At 46.8% G+C, this 23,398-nt stretch overlaps 1 protein-coding gene across 1 annotated transcript; it reads right to left on the reverse strand.

Moving 5' to 3' along the window:
• Positions 1–777: 777 nt before the first annotated feature.
• LOC146178037 (uncharacterized) lies at positions 778–3,583 on the reverse strand. The gene is made up of 2 exons (XM_084580708.1): positions 3,533–3,583; positions 778–2,376 (listed from the first exon to the last, which is right to left on the reverse strand). The coding sequence occupies exons 1-2, from the start codon at positions 3,551–3,553 to the stop codon at positions 943–945; spliced, it is 1,455 nt and encodes a 484-aa protein (XP_084436834.1). The 5' UTR covers positions 3,554–3,583; the 3' UTR covers positions 778–942.
• Positions 3,584–23,398: the final 19,815 nt, after the last annotated feature.

Consider the following 23,398-nt stretch of genomic DNA (forward strand, 5'->3'; position numbering starts at 1 on the left):
CAGACAATGCTGAGTTCAGCTTCTCCTTACCCTTACAAGTGAGGTTGATAAAACAATTACCAAACTGTCAAGCTACAAGAGAAAATTGCGTGCAGTGAAAATGAATTAAATTCCAGATGTCGCATGAAACCTTGGCAAAACAGATGGAGAAGCTACAACGACTGTAAGGAAGGTGCGTGATGTTGCTACGCAGTGGCTACATTCTTTTCTTAGGAGTTTACCCGACAGACCAACAGACTTAATGAGCATTGATACCAAGACAAAACAGATGAACACAAACCTTAACCTCATCAGGCTGCACAGTGTTTCTCCTTCATCAAACCTGACTTTCAACTTTAAAGGTCGCACTGCTCCTATTGGCTAAACCTAAGCGCTTTCTTTTTATTACAAAATTATCGATGAGGAGTGATGCTCTGGTATTCAAAACACATTTGAAATGTGAAAATGCTCCTTCATAGTTAGGTTAGGTTAGCAAATGGAGGTGGGAAAATCAAGTGGCAGGAAACGACAGTGGACAAGGAATCCAAAAAATACCTTTCCTCTGTCTGCCAAGAGAGCACGACTTTCTTATCGACAAGCAACACGAGAAAAAAAGTTGGTTCAAAAAAAAAAATTCAGGCAAAGGACAAGGGAAAAATCACAAGGAAGGTAGCCGACAAATGTAGAGACAGGAACTTGGAGGACAAGGCAGCAAGACGTGTGGTGCTTGACATTTACTTTTTACACACAGATTAGTGGCACACACATTTAAATGGGTTGTGGCACAGCGTGCACATCGCCATAACGATATTACGCAGAAAAACACTTTCTTCATGGAAAAAAATGCAATACAAGATATTTAAGAAACAAATATACATAAGTATGAACACATGCCAAAGCATGTTACGAGTCCGAGCATCTTTGTCCTGCAGACCAATGTAACATAAAATAAGTCATTGAAATTCACACACAAGCACAGTGCTCTTGGTAGTTCTTGTGACATTCCAGGAGACGTGGCAGCATTTTGGAAATCCAAAGCGAGCTGTCAAAAGTGATCCTCTGAAGAGTGCAGTCTGTGCCATTATCAACCACAAAATCACACCAGGAGAGTCCAGTCAAAGCCATTTGCCCCTGGACCTGGTAAAAGTACTTGTGCGTTGGTTTAAGAACTCCATTCTTCAGGTAGGGTGCCGTATTCACAGCATTTTCTAATTCCTCACCCCGTTCCTTGGCAGCTGAGAGGGTCTTAACTTCAAGGAGACCAAAATCTCCTCCCTGCTCTACAACACGGTCAGGCGTTGCACCAAGAACAGGGACACCAGGGTTGACGCACAACCCACAACAGTAAATCCTAACTGGGACCTTTTTCTTGTCTATGTAACGCTGCACGGCTGCATCTTCATTCCTTAAACCATCAGCCATGTATTTGGTCTGCATCTGGCTAGACCCGAACAACCTCTTAAAAAACTTCTCATCAGCTGGCTTCTTCCGTGACACCACATCTCCAAAGTGTGAAGCAGTCAGGCGCTTGGATCTCTCGAAGCTCCATGTTGTAGAGCCGCTCTGCATCCTAGTCGCTTGCTCAAGGGCCCATGAGTCTTCTAAAGTAAGCTCACAGGAGCCGAACGTGTACCCAGCTGGCACATGCTCAACCCACAGGGCTTGCACCGGCAACCTGATTGGCATCTGGCTGAGAGCCTCCTCCTGACGTGTTCTTTTCACTTGTACGGGCTGAAAGTGGTTGTCCTCCAGCGTCTTGCATAGCATGGCGTTTGGAATATTTTTCTGTGTCTGATACATTCTCTTAATATGGTCTTCTGTTACTGTCAGAGAAACTGTGGTTTCTTGAGTTGCATACCTGCCAGCTTTCATTGGCATATGTTTCACAAAACGCAGTTTTGAGAACTCGCGTGTGTGCACGTTGGCCTTCTTTGCCCCAGTACCCCATGCTCTGGGTTTGTCTGTACACGACTGTGTGTCTTGCACGTAGGCTGCCCCAGAGCGCTTCAGGTCTAATACAAACCATAGAATTGCTACTACATGTTTACAAACACCTGCAGCTCCAGCCCGGCAGTTGCAGGTTCCTTCGTCCACAGTTCCATTTGACGAGAGCACAGCAGCAGTGTTATATAATTTTGCCAAAGAGAATGATGCCTCCACTGTTGCTTTAAGAAAAGTTGATCTGTCAGCCTTGCAAATAAGAACATTGTGCACCTTCTCTGCTTTGAACATCCTGTATCCGCTTACAGTATGCTTCTGAGCACCACGTGAATTCTGATGTGCCAAGATTCCTTGCTCTGAGAACCCATCTGGAACGTCTTTTAACTGTTTTGTCCATGGCCCTTTCGGTAGCCTTGCTTGGAGAGGAAGTGCATTATGAATGGCTTGCAGTGGTACCTGCAACATGGGTATAAGCAAGTGTCAAAATGTTTTCTTTGGCACTCCACATATAAACAGAGCATGGAAGCATACACAGCTGATCATGGCATCACCAATGCGATCTTGAAATAAAGTATTCATTCATTGTGTCTTGGTTACTTGTGGCAAGCATGCTTGAAAAGCAACGCTGAACCCATTTCATTTACTACGCGCGGTCGTGAAGAATGTTGCACAAGGACGGCCTCGGTAAACCACCAGCTAACTAAAACTCCGAGGCCGCCCAAGTACAAGGTACTGGCGCGTCCATGTTTTTCACGTTAGCAAAATATCCGCCGCAGTTTTTTTCGACCGCGTTCGCGTTACTTGTAGCCACCGAGGCACGTTCATATTTTGGCTGCGCCTATCTGCACTCCACGGTAGTAACAAATGGACACCGCGACCGAGATAGTACGAGCCGTCAAACTCGTTGAATATGGCACAGACAGCAACTACTATTTGTATCGCAAAAATATGCTCAGCTACACACAATGTAACAGTGCTTGTTGGTTCTGCTTCGCACTTGCTGCGTGCTATTCGAACAACACTATAGGCAAGAAAATGCGCTCGCACAAGCTAAGCACCAACTCAACTACTACTTTCTTCCAAGATGTACTCATTGAACGAATGCGCTGTCCGTTTCTTTCGACGATATACTTGTTTCAGACTCGTCCGTAGACTAAATAGCACGCTATAACCAAAAGATTGAATGGGCAGTGCGCGATAACGACGTATTTTGCTAAAATATAGCGCGTACATTCTCACAAGACTATGTCGCACTGTTGCAACAAACATGAATGCGTACGCTACGTACTACGCCTGCCGCCGGGACAGCCGCAGAAACTTTGAAGGTTCGCGACGGGCGACCAGTAAATAAATGAACTGTTAGCGCGCGCTTACCAGCAAAACACGCCTGCTAGCCGTAGGATCGCGCTCGTGCCTTCTGAAGCATAGCTAAAACTATACACTGGCACATGTGCGCGCTTCACGAGCGCTCACGTGCGAAAATACTCGCTTCGCGCTCGTAGCGTCGGCTGCAAAACCACAAAAAAAGTTGTACGGCAATGCAAAGATCACTTGCGCGGCGCAAGCATGCTACAAAAGCATTGCTAGCATCCCAAAAAAAAGTTTTGTTTACCTGCTTTTGCGCGACGTCCATGTCGAACCACTCCTGCGCCGGATCCTGCCCGGCAAGCCATGCTCACAATTCCCAGCCTGCTTTGCGGCGGTCGCGTAGGGGGCGCGCGCAACTTTCCGAAATGGTCCATTAGCTCTCCCGATTGTTTCTCACATTGCTCGGTCGTCCCTCTCGCCCACAGCCCTGATCAACCACGCACGCGGACGGCGCTTTGAAAATACCGTCAATTTAGAAGCAGTAACAAATAACAAGGCAGTTAAAACGTGGAGCGTAGTTTTTTTTTTTTTTTTCCTACGCGTCGCCACTATCGATGTTTCGTTCCCTCTCGTATTACATTGGCATTCTTGCAGATCTATTCCCCATTTTATTCCAAATTTTCAATCGGCTTCTAATTTTTTAAAATGACATCTCAAGTAGCTTTCTCAATCATCCAGGCCAACTTGGACCACTGCAAAAATGCCACTACAGCATTGGTAGATAGAATTAAAGAAGCAAATTTTGATTTCGCTTTAATTTCAGACCCCTATACGAGAGCGAACGAAATACCGAACATACCGCACAATTGGACAGTTTTCAAGGCGCCGTCCAATCCTCGCACGGCGATAATCATCTGCACCACTCGATTCGACATATTTCCATTGTTCACTTCATCACGCGTCACTTCCATTTCTTGCTCATTAGCAACGGCATCGTTCACACTTATTTCAGCATACGCACCACCACACTACCCCATGACACCTACACTCGACGATATACGCCAAACACTCATACACACGGAGGACACACCAGCAGTCGTCGTTGGTGACTTTAACGCCAAACACACTGCTTGGGGACCGGAACTCTGCGATGCGCGGGGAGCGGAGTTCCTCGGCTTCGCTATGGGTTCCGGTCTTATAATCCTTAACGATCCGTCATCCCCTCCAACCTATACAACAAGTTACACAAACAGTTGGATAGATATCTCATTAGCTACACCATCACTCGCTAGGGCAGGTTACACGTGGACAGTGACAGATAACATAACATTTTCTGAACACAAACACATAGAAATACGGTTTGGTTCACCTACACAAACAAACGTTCGCAGACTTACATACAGGGGCACTACACGTTTACTAAATTCACTCTCGTCATCAGGTTACATGGATGCCGTTGCTAAAGCTCATTTGACTTCACCGGCAGCATTAGATTTAATTCTCCAAAAATTTCAATATCTATTCGACCACTTTAGGAAACGAAATCAAACAAGAACCCGTCCGACTTCTCGACTTCAATTCAATAATTCGAACCAATGGTGGACGACCGAGCTGACTATCGAGCGCTCCAGGGTGCGCGCCATGCGTAGGCGCTATCAAAGAGCTACTGAAATTTTAATTAGAAAATACTACGGTGACATTTACTACACCGCATTGGCTACATATCGTTCCAAAGTTTCGGAAGCCCGAGACTCATATTTAAGAGAATTGGCAAGACAATCAATCAGATCAGGTGTCTTCGGGCGTCCGTACAAAATTGCGTTCCAAAAGCTTTCTGCACCCGTTTTGTTAACATCAGTGGAGCGGCCGGATGGAACAATGACGTCCTCTGTGCTGGAAACAGCACAGACGCTTTTAGATAGTCAGGTCGCGTCCGACACAAACGAAATCGATACGGATGCCCACAGGGAGATGCGTCAATTTGCGGCGTCCCCGTCTCTTGGAGGGCCCGACGATGTGCCGTTCACCGCTGACGAAGTGGACATGGCGGTGTCCCGCGTCAAGTTGGGGACGGCGTCGGGTCTTGACGGAATGACGCCTCGCATAGTACGCGAACTCTGGGGGCGTCATCCTAATTTTTACCTATTTATTTTCAATGCGTCCTTGAAACTGGGTCACTTCCCAGTGGCCTGGCGGAAGGGGCGCATCATATTTTTGCCCAAGCCAGGTCGGCCTCCGGAGATGCCCACTTCATACAGGCCAATAGTCATGAATTCGACATTCGGCAAAGTGTTAGAGCGTTTATTATACGCCAGACTATACCACTTTCTATCGCGACGCAAATTACTCCAATCGAACCAATTCGGCTTTACAAGACAACGCGGAGCCGTCCAGGCTTTACACGCGTTAGTTTCCAAATTACGAGAAATACGGAACAACGGCCTCCACGCACTGCTCATATCCATTGATTTCCGGGGAGCGTTTGACAGCGTCTGGCATCCTCTGGTTCTGAGTTCGCTCGGTAACTGGGGTTGCCCGAGAAATCTCTGTGCACTGCTCCGGTCATTTCTATCTGACCGAGAGGTGGTTTTCCGCTCCCAAGCGGGAGACGCGGTAGCGCGTCCCACCTTAGGCAGCCCACAGGGTTCTCCGCTGTCACCTCTCCTGTGGAATATAGTGGTGAGTGGATTGCTCGAGCTCACGATGCCAGAGGGTGTGTCGGTGCAGGCTTATGCGGATGACGTTGTCATCCTTGTGCCTGCATCCGGCAGGAAGGAGCTGACGGACCTGGCGGAAAATGCTCTCGGTAGAGTGGCGACATGGGCGGAGAAAGCTAGAGTTAACATCTCAAGGGAGAAAACGGTGTGCGTCCTTATTTCGCCCCAAGGAGTGGAATGGGACGCACATTACCCACCGTGCGGCTCGGCGGAGTTCGCCTTCAATTCAGGCCCTCCGTCAGAATCCTCGGTGTCGTTTTCGACCGCACTCTATCTTTCATACCCCATGGCGACCTGCTCAAGGAGAAAGCCGAGATGCTTGCCGCGCGCCTCAGCACCTTCATGCGGCTCAGCGGCACACCGGCACCGTCGCAGCGCAGAGCCTTATACAATCAGGTCGTCCTTCCATCTCTCGCATATGCCTCACCCGTTTGGTGGACCGAGACCGCCCATTCGGGACTGCGTGCTCGGCTGCTTTCAGTGCAGCGCGCCCCGTTGCTGGCGTTGACGGGAGCGTATTCCACCACGAGCACAAGGGCATTACAAATTTTGCTGCATGCGCCGCCACTCGCGCTGGACCTTGAACGGTTCAACGCAGAGTTCGCGCTCTTTACGCAGCGATTGGATGTCACTTTTGGTCAGAAAACATACCGCGCATCGGAAGTGGCGAAACCGTTTGACGATACGCTCATACACCCGGCGGAGGTAGTTTCATTTGCACACGTTCGTCTAGACAGGGATGGCGCGGAGGCAATGGCGCTGTCACCCGTCTACCATGTTTACACGGACGGTGCATATACCTCCGTCTCTTCCGGGGCGGCCTACGTCGTCATGTCACCAGCAGGCCGCATAACATCAGTCGGCCGCTTCAGAGTAGAAGGAGCTACTGGTGCGTACGCCGTAGAGCAAATAGCGTTTGAGGAATGTCTCCGCTATATACAGGGATTGCAAGGGTCGACGCCTGTGTACATCTACACAGACTCTTTGTCGACTCTTTCTGCCCTAGCCGCAACTAAAACAGTTAATTCCAAAATCTTTGATATCAAGCAATTGCTTACATCTATAATCATACGAAGGCCGATTAAATTATTTCACGTACCTGCACACGCAGGTGTCTTGGGCAACGAGCTCGCAGACATAGTCGCGTCTCGAGCACATATGTCGAGCCGGACCAGATTGGCATTAGCATCTAAATTTGTGGTCCGTGCTGATTTCCGTCGGGTTGTTGTCGCGAGATGGGCCACCTGGTGGCGAAATAACAATGAAGGCACGGGAATCTTTGATTTTGTTCCCGATGCAACAAAAATACCCATCTCGTTCCCTCCTGTGAAGTCAATCATCCATCTTGTCACCGGTCATGGCCGATTCCCTCATTATTTGCATCGTTTCGGCCTTTCACCATCATCAAACTGCCCCTGCGGTGCATCAGAAGGCACTGTTACACATTATCTCACCTCATGCTCACTCACATCATTACATCGTCAAAATTTAAACCCGCCAGCTCCGCAATCTTATGACGCCTTTATTTGGCGTAATTGGTTAGATAACAAAAAGAACTGTACGTGGTTGATTAGGCTAGTTAATTTTATAAGCAATTCTTTGCCAAATTACAAACGACAAAATTTAAGTGCAGATTAGACCTCAAAATTAGTTGTCGCAAAATTTGACACGTCGGTTGGGGCCACTCAGGCCCAACGAGGTGAGCACAACGTTGTGCTCGCCCTAAACCAACGCATCGAATTTGCGACCGTTTTGTGTATATACTGTACATAATTTCTGTAAATAGTGTAAATAGAGTGTATATACTGTACATAATTTCTGTATATATTCTGTCATCACCCCTTTTACCAGCACTTTCACACACCATTCAATTCTTAATTCAATCTTAATTCAATCTTCCAAAATCCTTTCGAACACCACTATTCCTTCTTGTTTCCTATTGCTGTCTGCTGTTTGTTCCTGTCTTTTGCTTTTCCACTTCTCTTTCCAGACTCATCATGGCCATCTCCTACTAATCTCCTGATCTGCCTGACTTGTCCTGCAAATCATTCCCTTGTCTTTTGCTTATTTATTTTCCGAACCTTTTTCTATAAATAAATTGGTTGTGGTGTTTTTTTTTTTTGTGTGTGTCTGTGCTTTCTTGTTAAAGTTATGTTAATATGTTGATATGTATATATGTGTCCCTGGGCACATTTATTGTTTATTATCCAAGAAAATTCAAATAAAACAGCTCTGCGAGGATAGCCCACCCTCTGTGCTCGTTGAGCCCTTAGGATGCAGATGTGTTACCGTGCCCACTTTTTATTTTTCCTATTGGCTTTTTCCACCAAATTAAACACTTTGGCCGACTGGGCCTTATTCATTTATTTTTGATTGGTTTAAGCCTGATATAGCTTAGCTGGTGCAGGCATTTTCTCATTCCGCTTTATTTTTGAATTTATTTTCCAACATTGTCAGGAATGAGACTTTGGATTGGATTGGATTGGATTGGGGCTGTGACAAGTAGGTCATCACCGCTTGCGGCGGGGGCTAGCCTGCCACGGAATTTTTATCTGTTGTAGGCCGTTATTATACCTGCAACCGCATCGGTGGTAGACGACGGCTGTAGCGGCGCGCATCTTTTTGTTCCTCTTTATTTTCTTTCGTCTCTACTTTCTCTCGTCTGTCGGCACGAGGCAGCGGAGGTCGCTCAGCTACAGAGCCAGTAGCAGACAGGTGCATTTTTTTCTCCTTCTTCGAAAAGCCACAAAAACAAAAAAAAAACTGCCATACGTAGCTTCTCGCGTGGCAGAATATCAAATACTGCCAGAAACACCTTCGCGGATATCAGACTTGACAGAGAGATACAACTCCTATGGACACCTGCACAGTCAGGGAATCAAGGCAATGAGGCTGCTCATCAACACGCTCGAGGTCTTGTCGGCCGAGCGGTGAGACCTAATGCCGAAGAACTTGAAATGGAAGAATTGCTTACATACAGCGACCTTATACAACACATCAAACTCTCTAGGAAAGTATACCCACCACTACACAAATCACTAACAAATTGTTTGGAGGAAACTACAAACTTCTCCAACCCTGCGGTTTATTCACACATATTTCCAGACAGCATATGCTCGTCATGCACTAAGAGCGGAGAGAAAGCCGACCTTAAGCATATCCTGTGGGGTTGCTCAGATCACCCGCCTCCAAAGGCTCTCATAGAAGCTCCCTCACTTGAATCCTGCGAAAACAAGTGCTACGTAACGCGAGCCCCGATTTACAACTGGGGGCCGTAAACCGCGCTTAAGAAGTCACCGTAAGCCACCAGCTAACGGCCACTTTGCTCTTCCACTAAAACCCAGTAAGACTACTCCCGACAATATAGTTTTTTTCTCTCTCCCTCTTTAATAAAATTTCTTTGCTGCACATGATGAACCGCAGTAGGAGCATTGAGTTTTCCTAGGCTGAATTGTGCGAGGTGGCCACGAAGAAAGGGGCGCATAGCCGACATCCACATATATCACAGCACGATAGCTATTTACACGTGTCTTCATCGGTCATCATGTGCGCTTATTCCGCCCCCACATCTCCCACAGCCTCCTACCGCGCAATGATATATTGTACTGCCAACTTATACACATCCCGTGAAATGTCACTGCACCCGTCTATTGCAACACTTTTGTGAAAATGCATTCTCTGGTTAGGGTAACGCTATCGTAGCGCAGGTGCGCAGTAGAGATACTCATATTTTCCTCTATCACTACCCACTCGACTGGCATGAGCCCTTCACTCCAACCCAGTCATTGGCACAAGTTGTATTCGTAAAAGGCTAAACGTAAATATCGCCTTAGTTGTTTCTGTGGTCAATTCAGAGGGCAGGTTTTGCCGACTGACCCTCCTCCGCGTTATAGCATAGGAGTCTGCTATACAGCCGTAGCGGCGTTTGTTCTTCCGCTTAGGATATGTGGCTATTAAAGTTTCACAGAAGCCCCGCTGTTGTGGTGAGTGGTTAGGGCACTCGACTGCTGTCCCCAAGGATGGGGGATTGAATCTCGTTGGCGCCGACCTCGTTTCGATGGAGGCAAAAGCGAAGCGCACGTGTACTGTGCGATGGCAGTGCACCGTAAAGATCCCTAGTGGTCGAAATTTCCGGAGTCCCCCACTACGGCGTTTCGTATACCCTAAGCCGCCTAGGAACGTTAAACTCCACAGACCAAGTCAAACAAGAAGACCAATCAAGTAAAATAGGACGAGACCATAAAGCCTATTTCTATGCAAGCACTCATTTTGCAACCAAACCTCGGGAGGCTACAATTAGCCAGAGCGCTTCTTGGTCGTCTCCGCGTTGATGCCCATAGCTAATTGGTGGCGGGTAGCTAGAAATGCATTCCAGGTTGCCTATAGTCCCAAAATGTTGGTTAGTGTAGAATACAAATTTTTTGTAGTTGTGTCTGTAGGAAAAAGGAAAAGAAAATGCGCGGGCCAGATACTGACTCTGTAAGATGAGTCACCTCCGCTGCCTCGTGCGGACATGGGAGAAAATAGAGAAGAAAAATAGATAGAGAGAAACACGGATGTCGCAACAGCCATCGTCCGCCACCGAAGTGGTGGCGGGTGCAATAATGGCCTACAACAGGTATGGAATACAAACGTTTCGCGATTTTCTTTTCAAATCCCTGACAGCTATCAATGTCTGTTCTCATTGGCCCTAGACAAGAGTGGTTTCAGGGGCCGCTCAATTCAGACTAATGTAAATGCTCCGCATACAGTCTTAAAATCCTGCTAATGCTTTCATGGCCAAATGGTCTTACTTCACAACATTGTTACGAAAGTATCTGGCAGTGTTCGGCAGTAGTCCATTTTTGTAGAGAAAGCTACATTGCGCTAGGTTTTCGAGCCGTCTGCGAGGCATAGTGGCACCATGTGCCATATGCGGTATGCTCCGCGGTGTGTTGCGCCGTTGCCTAGCAACTGTTACGTGGTATGGACCGAGATCTGGGCCAGGCGTTCATGCCGTCGGCATGGCGCGGCGGCCGTATGCTTAGCAGCGCGTCGCGCTGTTCGATAAGCACATGATGCGTGGAGGTATATGATATACGGGTAGACAGCACAGACGCTGGCAGAAAGGCGATGGAGTAGAGATGGATGGCTCAGGAGCAAGCCGGATATTTGTAGCAGCTCTTTCAAAACAGCGGTTGCGCGGCAGCTCACTAAAATGGATCGGCGGTTATTTTAGTGAGCCGGCTCTCTCGTTCAATGATCCGATTCGTGCCGACCGTTCCTTTGGAGTCGGATCTTCTCGGTGCAACCTTGACACCATCTATTAGCGAAGCGAGATAGCAACTTCCCTCCGGCTTGGCCCCGAGATCATCCAACCCTGCCGTGCACAAGAAGAAGCTCGTGCGCGAGGGGGATCTCGGAGGCTATGCATCCCGCCCTTGCTCACGAGAGTCACAATCATTCCCTCGCCTTCGACTGGCTTTTGAGGCGCTTCTTCAATAGACCTGTTTAGTTTCAATGCCTGGGTGCAGCCATCTAGATTTCGGAAAATCATTGATAAAGTTCCACATCAGCGATGTTTACTTAAACTTTCATGATTACGCATTACTCCTCTTGTATTGAAATGGATACGTAATTTCCTGACTAACCGGAAGCAATTTGTTTACGCTAACAAACTCTCATCAACTTGCTCCCCAGTCCTCTCCGGCATTCCCCAAGGCACTATACTTGAATCCTTGCTCTTCCTATTCTACATTAATGATCTGCCTAGCAACATTGTTTCTAACATCCGCCTATTTGCAGACGATTGCGTCATCTACCGTCCCATCCATAACCGTTCCGATTCTCGCATTCTTCAAGATGACCTTAAACGCGTTGAAGCCTAGTTCGTCAAATGGCTAATGTCTTTAAACATTATTAAAACGTCATTACTCTCTTTTCATCAATGACGACACTATCAACCCTCCAGGTATGTCACCTGTGGCTCCGAAATTTCATCTGTCCAATCATACAAATACCATGGCATCACAATCTCTAACACACTTAATTGGTCTGCACATTTAAAGAAAATTGCTAACGAAGCCAATCTCACTCTTGGTTATCTTCGTCGAAACTTGCGCCTCACCTCTGCCTCGATTAAAGCACTAACTTACCTCCCGTTTGTTCGATCTCAAGCTAGAATACGCATGCTCAACCTGGGATCCTCATCAAACCAACCTTTGTACCATCCCCGAATCAGTTCAAAATCGCACGTCAAGATTTATTGTTTCAGACTATTCTTATCACTTCCGCGTAACGGCTCTTAAATCTCAGGCTCACCTTACTAATCTCGATTTGAGACGTTGCATCTTTAGGATTTGCCTCTTTCATAAATTTTATCACACACCACTTGATGTTTCAGTTATATTAACATCTCAACGCTTCTCAAACCGCACCAGCCATCCCAAAGTTGTCTACCCTCCCCCAACGCAACTTCAGCTCATCTTCGCTCCTTCTTCGTCAAAACTACTAGGGACTGGAACAATCTGTCAGTCGATTTCGTGCACCACTCCAATCTATCTCAATTCAAGGCAGCCATCGAATCTATTTTAAAATAAAATAGCAGCCCATTCCTCTTGCAAAACCCCATTCCTGACGCATTTAGGGTATTGATAAACATAAATACATAAAAATAAAAAAAATCTTAGTTTGATGGCGGCGCCATGTATGAGTCAAACTGGTTAAGTCCGCTCCAGCTCCTCTTGACGCCATCTTGGGCGGGTTGATGTTGCGGTGCTGTATACTGTAAAAGCGGTGTTTTTCAGTGCTCGTGAAAGCTATCCGACACCTTGGTGCTATTTGTGCTTTGTTTGAGCGCGCTAGCAAACCGTATACCATCCATTTGGCATGCCGGCAGCTGTTGGAAACAGCAATAGCCACCGGAGTGACTCCGAAGGACTGCGCTCCACTTCCGCAGTGAGGGTGTATCTGTTGTATCTTTCATAAAACATGTATTTTCAATTATATTTTATAATCGCAATGGTAACTGTACACACAAACACACAGCCAATGAACCGTACAGGCAACTACCGAACGCGGAATGCAGATATTACGAAAGACGCTTTCCTGTTATTGCCGCATTGATTTAATGTGAAGTGCGACCCATTTCGATATACGATCGAGCTGTCCTGCTTCAACGATGTATACTTTGAAGTTAAACCACGGTTCAAGACCAGCACATAAAAGAAGTAGTGTCTAAAGTACCATCCGTCGACTTTTTTATGCAGCCTTGGTGTCCGTATACCGCCGTATAACCCGCGTCCTGTACGCATACATCGTATACTCCCGTTCCGTATGTCGTAGCAGCATCGTTTGCACGACGTGTTGTTGACTAAAACGTCAAAACACGCGCACTCTCAGCTTCACCATGAACGAAGACGACAAATTCGCAGCACATACAGCATCGCTTACGAAAGCGGTGCCGCCGGCTGGCGAGGCGGACTACGGCGCTCTCGTCAAGCGCTACTCCCTAGTCGTCGCTAGGCCTAAATTATGGCGCATCGAAGGCACATCTGACAGCACTTTGTAATTGCTCAGCGTTAGAGTAAATGGTCTCTCACGGAACTGCCTTACTGCCGATCCCATAGTATCAGTAAAAGAAAGATGTAAATTTAGGTGGTGCCTTAGCAGCGGAGCCAGCGTGCAGACAATGATGGCCCACGCGCCTCACCAGCGGCAACGTGTGCGTAATTTATTTGTATTGCAATTATCAATAGCACGGGATTGGTTAAAAATCCACAAGAAAGATTTTTTTTTTTTTTTGCTGTCGGCCTATTGTTTAAATAAGGAACAGATTTTAACACGCTCTTCTTGCGCTGGCCGAAGAGATCTACCGTATCGTTGGCGCCGAGGGCTTGGGGAGGATCGGCTGCCCGGCGTGCGTAGTTACCACGGCGCAGGAAGTGAAATGGGCATAATATTCGCATTAGGTAGCGACATACTGGAAGTAGTAGGCGAATATGTCTACTTAGGACAGGTAGTAACCGCAGATGCGGACCATGAAAAGGAAATAACAAGAAGAATAAGATTGGGATGGAGCGCATTTGGCAAGCACTCGCAGATTATGACTAGCAGCTTACCGGTATCGCTAAAGAGGAAAGTATACAACAGTTGCATCTTACCTGTACTCACCTAAGGGGCTGAAACATAGAGGCTAACCAAGAGAGTTCGACGTAAGTTGAGGGCAACACCGGAGGGCTATGGAACGAAAAATGGTATGGGTAACATTAAGAGATAGGAAGCATGCAGAGAGGGTCATAGAAATAACTCATGTTACTGACATTCTAGTGAAAATTAAGAAGAAGAAATGGGCATGGGCAGGACATTTAGTGCGAAGAGAAGATAACCGATGGTCGCTTAGGGTAACAAATTGGATTCCAAGGGAAGGAAAGCGTATCAGGGGGCGGCAGAAAGTTAGGTGGGCGGATGAGGTTAAGAAGTTTGCAGGGGTCAAGTGGATGCAGCTAGCACAGAACCGGGTGAAGTGGAGAAATATGGGAGAGGCCTCCGCCCTGCAGTGCGTATAGTCAGGCTGATGATGATGATGATTCGGGATTCCATCATTGGTACTATAGTCCATCTGGCTTACATAAAACGTTCATAGAAGAATTAAATCAGGATAAAGTGGAAAGTGGTGAAGCAGAAACATATCACAGCCGAACTCGGACTGTCGATGCATGCTTCCCGCATACGCTCTCGGCATTCATCTTGCGATTTCTTTGATCGTTTGTGCAGTCCAGGATCACGTATTGCAGACCCGATGATATTACCACTAAAATAGGCGCTATTATATGTATTTAAGTCTCTTAAACCACAATATACTGAGGTGTCAGGCCGCTCTGCTATACATGAAGCGTGCGAATGCACAGCCCACTCGGTACTGGCAACAAAGGGCCGGCGCAAGGAATCTGGCTAGAGAGTATTTTCCTCCTCTCCTGCTTGCTCTCGGTAAAACGGTCTATAGAGCGAGAATGAGCGGCGGCTCTTAGAGATCCGGTGGCTCATTGGGCGGCGGTTCACATGCATCAAGTGTTTCGACAACATCGCCAGCTTACAAGTTATAAAATTTTTCCTCCTACAGTACTGTTGCCTAAGCGATAATTAGGAAGCGTGGCATGAAGGTATTTGCTGCTCAGCAGTTAGTAGTACCAGATACACGTGTGATATTCCCGTCACATTAGAGGGGCCCACAAACACCTCCCGAGCACTGCTCACAAACTATCTCAGTCGCTAGGTTATGCTGCGATACACATCTGAACGTAATAAAACACGTCTACGCGCAGCACAGGTCCCGCAATCCTATTTGAAAGTTGGCGCTCTCTTTCCTTCCACTTTTGCGGTCCCCCATCTCCACTGTGCAACGCGTCTACGAACATGCGTATTCGAATGACTATTGGTCTGCTTCTTTGCGACGTCACGCATCCATAAAACTACCACTTCTGCGAAGATAATTGTAATACGCTTAACTTTTAGTTATCAGGAAAGAAAATTCAAATGCTTTGTAGACAGAAACATTTTTTGAAAGTTTTTTTTATGCACTTCCGGTATCGCGCGGGCACCGCGGTAGCAACGGTAACCACGGCGCGGTTGCGCGCGGCGACCTCGTTTCAGTTCCCTGCGGGGCGCTTTCCACCTGTGTATGTTGTCGTTTCTTCAGTCCCCCATGCGAAATGGACTTCGAAATCGGCTTACCGGTCTCCAGCATTACGTCGCTGCCTTAAATGCCGTGCCCCAGTGCACCGCGTCGTACGTAGTGCAGCAAAATTTCGGGGGCAACCGCTCCGTTCCCGTGTCCACCAAACCAAAATACGCACATCGGATCGAGTCAAGGCGACAACATACGCTGGTAAGTAATGTGTTTACAAGCCTGAATAGAGCGCACAGATAAACGACGGTTTCATAGGTGCAATGAGTTATTCATTGTTGTGATGTATCAATACTATGACGGCTTTTAAAATCCTGCCGTCTCAATTGTTAACTTGATTGCGTCAAATTTGTTTTGTCACGTAGTAAGTTTGTAGCGTATGATTTTTTGCTTATAGTAAATTAGCTAAGACAACTGTGCCTACCTGGCTCGACCATGCGTTATGCGCGAACCCGCGGTATCATGTGCCGGTGTTGGCAGCTTTCGGCCCCTGCTACTGGCGCAGATTGCGGGTTCTCATTCTACGCGGCAGCAACGAATTACGCACCCTTACCTAACTTACTACGAGCAAATAAAAGTTACCGCAATATCCAAGCTTCGTGTGCAGTTTCACCACAAACTACTGAGCGGTTACGCCAGAAAGATGCAAGACGCCGCGGTAAACTCGTATTAGGATTCGCATGCCTTATATGACCAATTGCAAGGTTTCACATGACGTGCAGTGATGAGGAGGCACCGAAGAAACAAAGAAACAACTTTATTTTGAGAGAAGGCCTACAGCATTTCTCTAGATAAGTCCTAGAGCACATTGCATTATGTCCTGAGGCAGTAACCAAGTGACACTATTAAAAAAAAAAATTCTCTCCGCGGCGAAGCGCTGTGCTCTGTTAGTCGCTCAGCAGTGTAAATTACCGCTAAGAACACATTCTTATATCGTGCACATAATAATAATCAGCGCAATTACACTGATGTCTTGTAAACTGTGTACCTTAATGGATGGGGAACCGCGACCCCGTGAAAAGAGAGATGTGACATGGTCACTTGTGAAGTCTGCTCATTTTAATTACTTCCATTCACTTTCAGCTTGACCTCAAGAAGCTGAACAACTCTGATCGGCATAATTATTCGCAATCTAGCTTTACACACCATTTGTTCTCTCTTTCCTACTTTTTGTTTCAAGCGGCAGCTTTGATGCAATACTTGAAGGGCCTGCGAGCGGTCGCACACCATGTGGAGTTGCCGCAATAAGCAAACAGCAACATGTTTTGTGTGCACGTTTGCTTGGCCGCAGCCAGAGGCGAAACACAGAGGCATGGGTACAAGACTGCATTCACTACGACAGAAAAAGTCATATGAAACTGAGCTCCAGCAATTGTAAGTCACAGCAAACATATAGAAACAACTGTTTTGGCTCCAGCTGCCAATGCTTTGCCTCGCTGATGCCAGTCTGCTGAGCATTTGTGTTAAGTATACTGACAGTTGTACTTTGCAATTGTATAGTCATGATGAAGCAAAAATCCGTGCATATGTGCAGCAATTAGTTCTTTTGACGGTCTTACATAGGCATCAGTCATAAGCTGGCACTCTGAAGCTATGCTTGCAGCTGTGTCTCTGTGTGAAGAGCCTTGAGATCGTTTCTCCGCATCCTGGAAGAGCCTCTGGACGTACGCTGCGTGAAATAGTCATCACTTAGTTTGTAGTGTAATATTATAAGTAGAACAAAGTTTTAACTTACAAAAAGTGTGCTCCATTTTCACTGCAGCGGCACTGAAGTGTCCTTTTCTTGATTTTGCCATTTTCACTTTCAAGCCGTCCTCTCCTTTTTTTTCTGTGCCTGGAGCTTAGAAGAATTTTTATTGAAGTGAATAACAGCCAGATGTGACCTAAAAAGAAGGTAAATATGCATGAATTTCTCATGCCTTGGAAACAAATGTGTTTCTTGTTGCCTACTAGCAAAAGTCTGCCAAGTAGAGGCTACTATAAGGAACCATTAAGCATTATATTCACATCACTGCAGCAGAGATTGCTTCTGTTTTAGCTTCTATATCCAGCGCCTTTATATCAAATTAGGAATGTGATGCAATGATTGTCAAGCAGCAAAATGAATGTATGACATGGGCTATACAACTTCATATCGTGGATCACCCGTGTTCTCTCTGCTGTCGTATTCTAGCGATCATCATTAGTCCAAGTGATCAAGTGAACCTTGCGCATTCTTTCAGTTTCAATAAATTAGCTTAGGGACATTCGAGACGGTTCTAGAATGGTCGAAAACTTGCGCTGATAACTTCCAGTTCTTTAAAAACTACCTTTTTCTTGGGACTGCACTAAGATGAGGAGCACAAAAGAGAGACGAGGTGTTTTTCCAGCCAGCCCTCCATGCTTGCCCTCAACTTTGCGTCATTGCAGTGTCTCAGCTCATGTCATTTCTGTCTGTATATATTCCTGGTGCACTGTTCTTTATCTCATCCCATCTGTCTATTCTAATATAACCGCAATGACTTTCAATGAGGACTCTTAGGTGGCCTGTGCAGTATGTCTAGCAGTGTATTTACTATCAGGTCGGAAGGATTGTAGCAGCTGGCTCATAAGGTGCATTGAGTTCCTACTTTATGCAGAAGCTGGAATTGAGTTACGTGGTGGGCACTTCTTTTTTTACAGATGTCAGGGTCGACTCCTGTGAATCGCAATTGTAGGGTCTCGCTATATTTGGCCTGATAACATGAGAGCTCCAGATCAAGCACTGCACTAAGGAGACTGAAGTCAAGCCCAACTTCTATAAAAAGAAGGCGCCAAATACGTCCAGTAACACAGCAGCTTCTCCCTCCTCACATATAAAAAAAGCGAAAAAAAAAACACTTGAGCTCTTTTTCTCTAAACCTCAGCACTACACCATGAGAAATACTGTTCTGAAGTGCTTGAAATTGGCCACAAAGCAATGTTTCAGCCCTCCAGGGCTATTCCATAGCACGAACTAAAAGCTATCTGCTTAGTTTCAAGTTCCAATGGGCTGCTTGGCAAGTTGAAGAATCAAAAGAAGCAAAAGGAAATGGAGCAAATGAAGCACAAGCTTTTATATATTAACTTCTGTTTTCCTTTTTCGCACAGTGTTCTATTTCCTTTGACCTCTGTTCCTTTTATAATGACAATTCTATGTACATACATTAAAAGCTTCATGCAAGGATTTATTGTTTGCACATGCCATGCAGAAAAGTTGGACTTCACCATCACACTGGAGTGAAAAATAATGTCTTAGTCTTCCCTTTCATTCAACTTACCTTACTTTCATCCCACCATCCGAGTATGCAATTAATTTGGGAGCAAACTTGATGACAAAGTTGTGAAAAAATTAAAGGGAAGATATTTGGGCATTCGGAGACAGTTTTCGAGTGTCAATCAAAAACCGGGAGTTCTTCAGACTGGAGTTCAGCTTCTTGAAAGCACATGAATCTGTTAAAAATATATACATAAAAAAATAAATATTTGGCTGATGAGTTGCAGTGTTGGTGTGTGTTCTAGTCAATCGTAGATGCTGAACCTGCTTACTGCTTCTCCATTGCAGCTGAAAACAGTTTTAGCATCATGTTCATAAAAAGACCCCAGGTCTTCTACTACTATATTACTATGAAAAGAAATCTAAGAGATGTTGTCGAGTAAACATGCCGCACTTTTTATTCTTTGAAATTGTCAGTATAGGACAGTATGGAAAATCCCATTGTATTTGTGTTCCATACTGGCATGTAAAACCAAGCTGCCTCAGTATTAAAATATCTTGCAGTCTCAGCACTCACATTTAGATTATTTTGTTTCTACACTTCATTATGAGTCTCTTTATCGGCTATGTCATTTGTGAACTTGCTATTATGCGCGGATGTGTAGAAAGCTTTTTCCGTGAAATTCTATTTGAATGACCTATCTCTTCAATTTATCATTGGTTGACAAGTGCCACAAATATACGCCGTGCCCCTTCCAAGCAACAAAGAGAAAAGTTTGCAAAAAAAAACGTATACAAAACAGATTACCTCTGCTCATCCATTGCCTGTTTGCAAGGAGCTCATGCCGGCATTTGCTGTAGGGTCTGTCATGGCCATCATGCTTATTGCATATGTGGTTCAACAGGTTGCACCACATGCTGATGATCAGGTCACCATCACCCTGGCCCAGGGCAGCAACATAGTAAACATGACTTGTGATTGTCTGGATCCATGGTTCTCTTGCTTCACTGCCCTTCGACCTGCCCACAGTTTTCAACTTCTTAAATGCAGTATAGAATAATGTTATTACCCATGTGTTCGCCCTAATTAATAAAGCAAGCAACTGCGCGCATCTTTAGTAATGTGCCAGGCATCAAAGTAGGGCTGTATGGGCTATTTGCTGCTCTTGCAATATGTCCGGATAGCTGGGTGGCGGTCTGTAGATAGATGAAATTAAAAACTCACTACATAATAATATGTGTCAGCAAGGATTTATTGTTTGCACATGCCATGCAGAAAAGTTGGACTTCACCATCACACTGGAGTGAAAAATAATGTCTTAGTCTTCCCTTTCATTCAACTTACCTTACTTTCATCCCACCATCCGAGTATGCAATTAATTTGGGAGCAAACTTGATGACAAAGTTGTGAAAAAATTAAAGGGAAGATATTTGGGTTTGCAACAATGAAACATTTTGTCATTAAATTGTTTGTTTTATATAATGATTAATTTGAATCTTTTTATGTATAGACATGCAAGCAGCACTTGCCAAGGGCACTCTTGATGAGGTTGAAAATAATTTCTCCTAATAATATGCAGAAATTATCGCCTTTTGTTAAAGACTGCAGTGAGACTCTTTAAGATGAGGCCAGGCCGCATGTTCACGCTATTGGGCACTGCAGCTGACTTCACAGAGTTAACATGAATTGCAGCTTGCGAATTATCGTATCGCAGCATTGCCTTACCTCTCCTATTCTTAACTGTTCGCATTGTAGAATATGATCAGTCTGAACGACAACAACGTTGTCCGTGCAGTACTTGGCGCTGTAGCCCGGGGTGTCGCAACGCCAATCTCCTGCGAGGTCCACTTCCGTTCCATCCAGCTGGCTGATGATCTGCACCCGCTGTTCCTGGAAAAGCTGGTACAAAAATAAATGTGCATTTCTGAGCCACTTGCAACATTGCGCCGAACTGTGTCACTCGATCGTTGCATTGCTGCAATCGGGGGCGCGTATTTTTTTTTACGCAAGCTTGCCATAAGGCATGTTTTAAAAACCCGTGTAAATTATTTTCCGTTAGGAACTGGAGAAGGCTCCTGCTCTTATATTTGTTGGAGAGCCGTTTAGAGAAGTCCACTTGTTGCGGTTTTTCTCCCCCTCCGGCCCCCATCCCGCAGAAAAAGTTTAGCTTTGTATAACTTCTGTCTATGCTCCTGTCAACCACCACTTACACTTCCGATCAGCAGCTGATCGCTTAGGGATTAAGAGGCACAACTTTGAGCGACTAAGCCAGTTCACGCGAGTGATAAAGTTGCATTCGCGACCGCTCCCCCCCTTGTTAAAAGGTAAAGCCCCTTGGCACGTTTTGTTTTTTTTTTTTTTGTTTCCATCTCTTCGTTCCTGCACCTTTCTTCTTCTTCTTCGTTCTTTTATCAACCGTGCATCTCGGTTGTCACGTGTTTCTTACCTGGCCGCCTCGGTTGGTGAACTTGGACGCGGCTCCATCCGCGTGATATTTCAGGGTGCGCTCTGCAGAAACACCACACGGCGTTAAAAAAAAAAGAAAGCTACAGGGCGGGAGTCATGTTGCGATCATAATCGGGCACCGAACAGAGTTTTACTTCATGTCGGCGCGCGCGTTCGCCGTTTTTCCGCAGTCAGCTGACGCCGAACCGCGGTTGACAAACCGCGGCTGCGCACAACTACGCAACCCCTTTCTCCTCATCTCCCTTTTTTTTTCTTTAATATAGTCACATCTAGCCCTCTTGTCCGTGACATATTTTGGTGTCGGCGCAGGGTATCGATCCCAGTATATGTCCCGAACTCCTCCGCATACCCAGGATTCAGGTCCTGTGCCAATCGACACTCCTGTTCACCGCGCTAGCCGGAGGAACCTAGGCCTACCACCTGAGCACGGGCCGTTGGAGTTCAACACCGCAGGCGCCCCTCGACCGGCTATGCAAGGAGCTCCAACTTACTACACCCTGCAAAATCCACGACTGCCTCAGCCCTTCCACGGCAGTCAGAGCGAAGACGTCGAAGACTGGCTTATCCAATTTGAACGGGTCGCCTCGTTTAATCAGTGGGACGACGCCGCCAAGCTTCGAAATGTCTTCTTCAGCCTGGAAGATGGCGCTCGTACTTGGTACGAGAACCGAGAAGACGCCCTAACATCATGGCGTGAGTTCTGCCGACGAATTCGTGAGACCTATACCAGCGCGGATCGGCGAGAACGCGCAGAAAGGGCTCTACAGTCTCGTATACAGATGCCAAATGAGACTGTGACCATGTATGTGGAGGACATGACCCGGCTCTTCCGACGTTCTGACCCGGCCATGACCGAAGACAAAAAGGTGCGCCACCTTATGCACGGTATTAAAGAGCAACTGTTCGCTGGCCTCGTGCGTAATCCACCAAGGACGGTTGCCGAGTTTCTTTCGGAAGCTGTCACCATAGAGAGGATGCTCCAGCAGCGGTCTACCACTTACGACAGGCCGGTGGTCGCCGCTTCGGTTGTGGAGCCGTTTTCGGCCTTCGGGGCTACCCCGAACCTACGCGACATCATCCGTTCAGTTGTACGCGAAGAGATCCAGAAGCTCTTCGGTGCTCCACAGCCGACGGTCGGCTCTGTAGCCAGCATTGTCCGCGAAGAGCTTCAAGCGTTGAAGCCCTCGGTAGCGTCCGCTGATCCACAACCTTTCCCCACGGAGTACCTGCGTCCAACTTATGCAGATATGGCGCGACGCCCTGCCACTGCTTCGGCGCCATTACCGCCACCCGATCAAGGCTCACTGTATTCCGCACACACTGAGCCGTTCGTCGACAACCGACGACCACCCCAGCGGAAGGCGGACCTGTGGCGCGCCCCAAATCGCCAGCGCCTGTGCTTCCATTGCGGGGAGCCAGGTCATCTCTATCGCCAGTGCCCCTATCGACACCTTGGACTTCACGGATTTCCTATCGACATGCGTCGCCCTCCAATAGGCCAAAGACCCCGGGAGATTGAAGACTACTTAGCGCAGCAGCGCATGGCGCCAACTTCTCAGCGGCAGTCACGATCCACGTCCCCACGACGACCATCGCCGCAGCGCGGGCCATCCTGGACGGCGCAGCGACGCTCGCCAAGTCCCCACCGGGAAAACTAAAGACAGCGACCTCCGGGGGCGAGGCCGCTTGCAATCGACGTGACGAAGACCCCCTGACAAAGAGACCTGTGAGCGATCTGGATTTTACGGCACCGACGACAGTTCCTACGCATGAAAATCGACTCTCGCTGGACATACCCGTGCTTCTCGACGGCCATAAGGTTAGCGCATTGGTGGACACTGGCGCGGATTTTTCGATTATAAGCGGGAAGCTAGCAGCGCTTCTAAAAAAAGTCATGACACCATGGTCGGGCACGCAGATTCGCACCGCTGGCGGACATGTCGTAACTCCTAGTGGCCTGTGCACGGCACGAGTTCAAATTCGCAGCTCCATGTTTATTGTAAGCTGCCTCGTTATACCTGACTGCTCCCGTGACGTTATCCTTGGGGTTGATTTTCTCCGGGAGTATGGAGCTATTATCGATCTCCGAAAGCGCACAGTGACATTTT

The sequence above is a fragment of the Amblyomma maculatum genome, chromosome 10 (genome assembly GCF_055883805.1).
Source record: "Amblyomma maculatum isolate TAMU_Amacu chromosome 10, ASM5588380v1, whole genome shotgun sequence".
In the NCBI taxonomy this organism is placed as follows: Eukaryota; Metazoa; Arthropoda; class Arachnida; order Ixodida; family Ixodidae; genus Amblyomma; species Amblyomma maculatum.

What these genes read in the sequence shown, in the direction of transcription:
- LOC146178037 (XM_084580708.1), bottom strand. Translation starts at nt 3,553, where the DNA reads ATGGACGTCGCGCAAAAGCAG. An exon ending in TGGACGTCGCGCAAAAGCAG is followed by an intron (nt 2,377 to 3,532) that starts GTAAACAAAACT and finishes CCCATGTTGCAG; the next exon opens with GTACCACTGCAAGCCATTCA.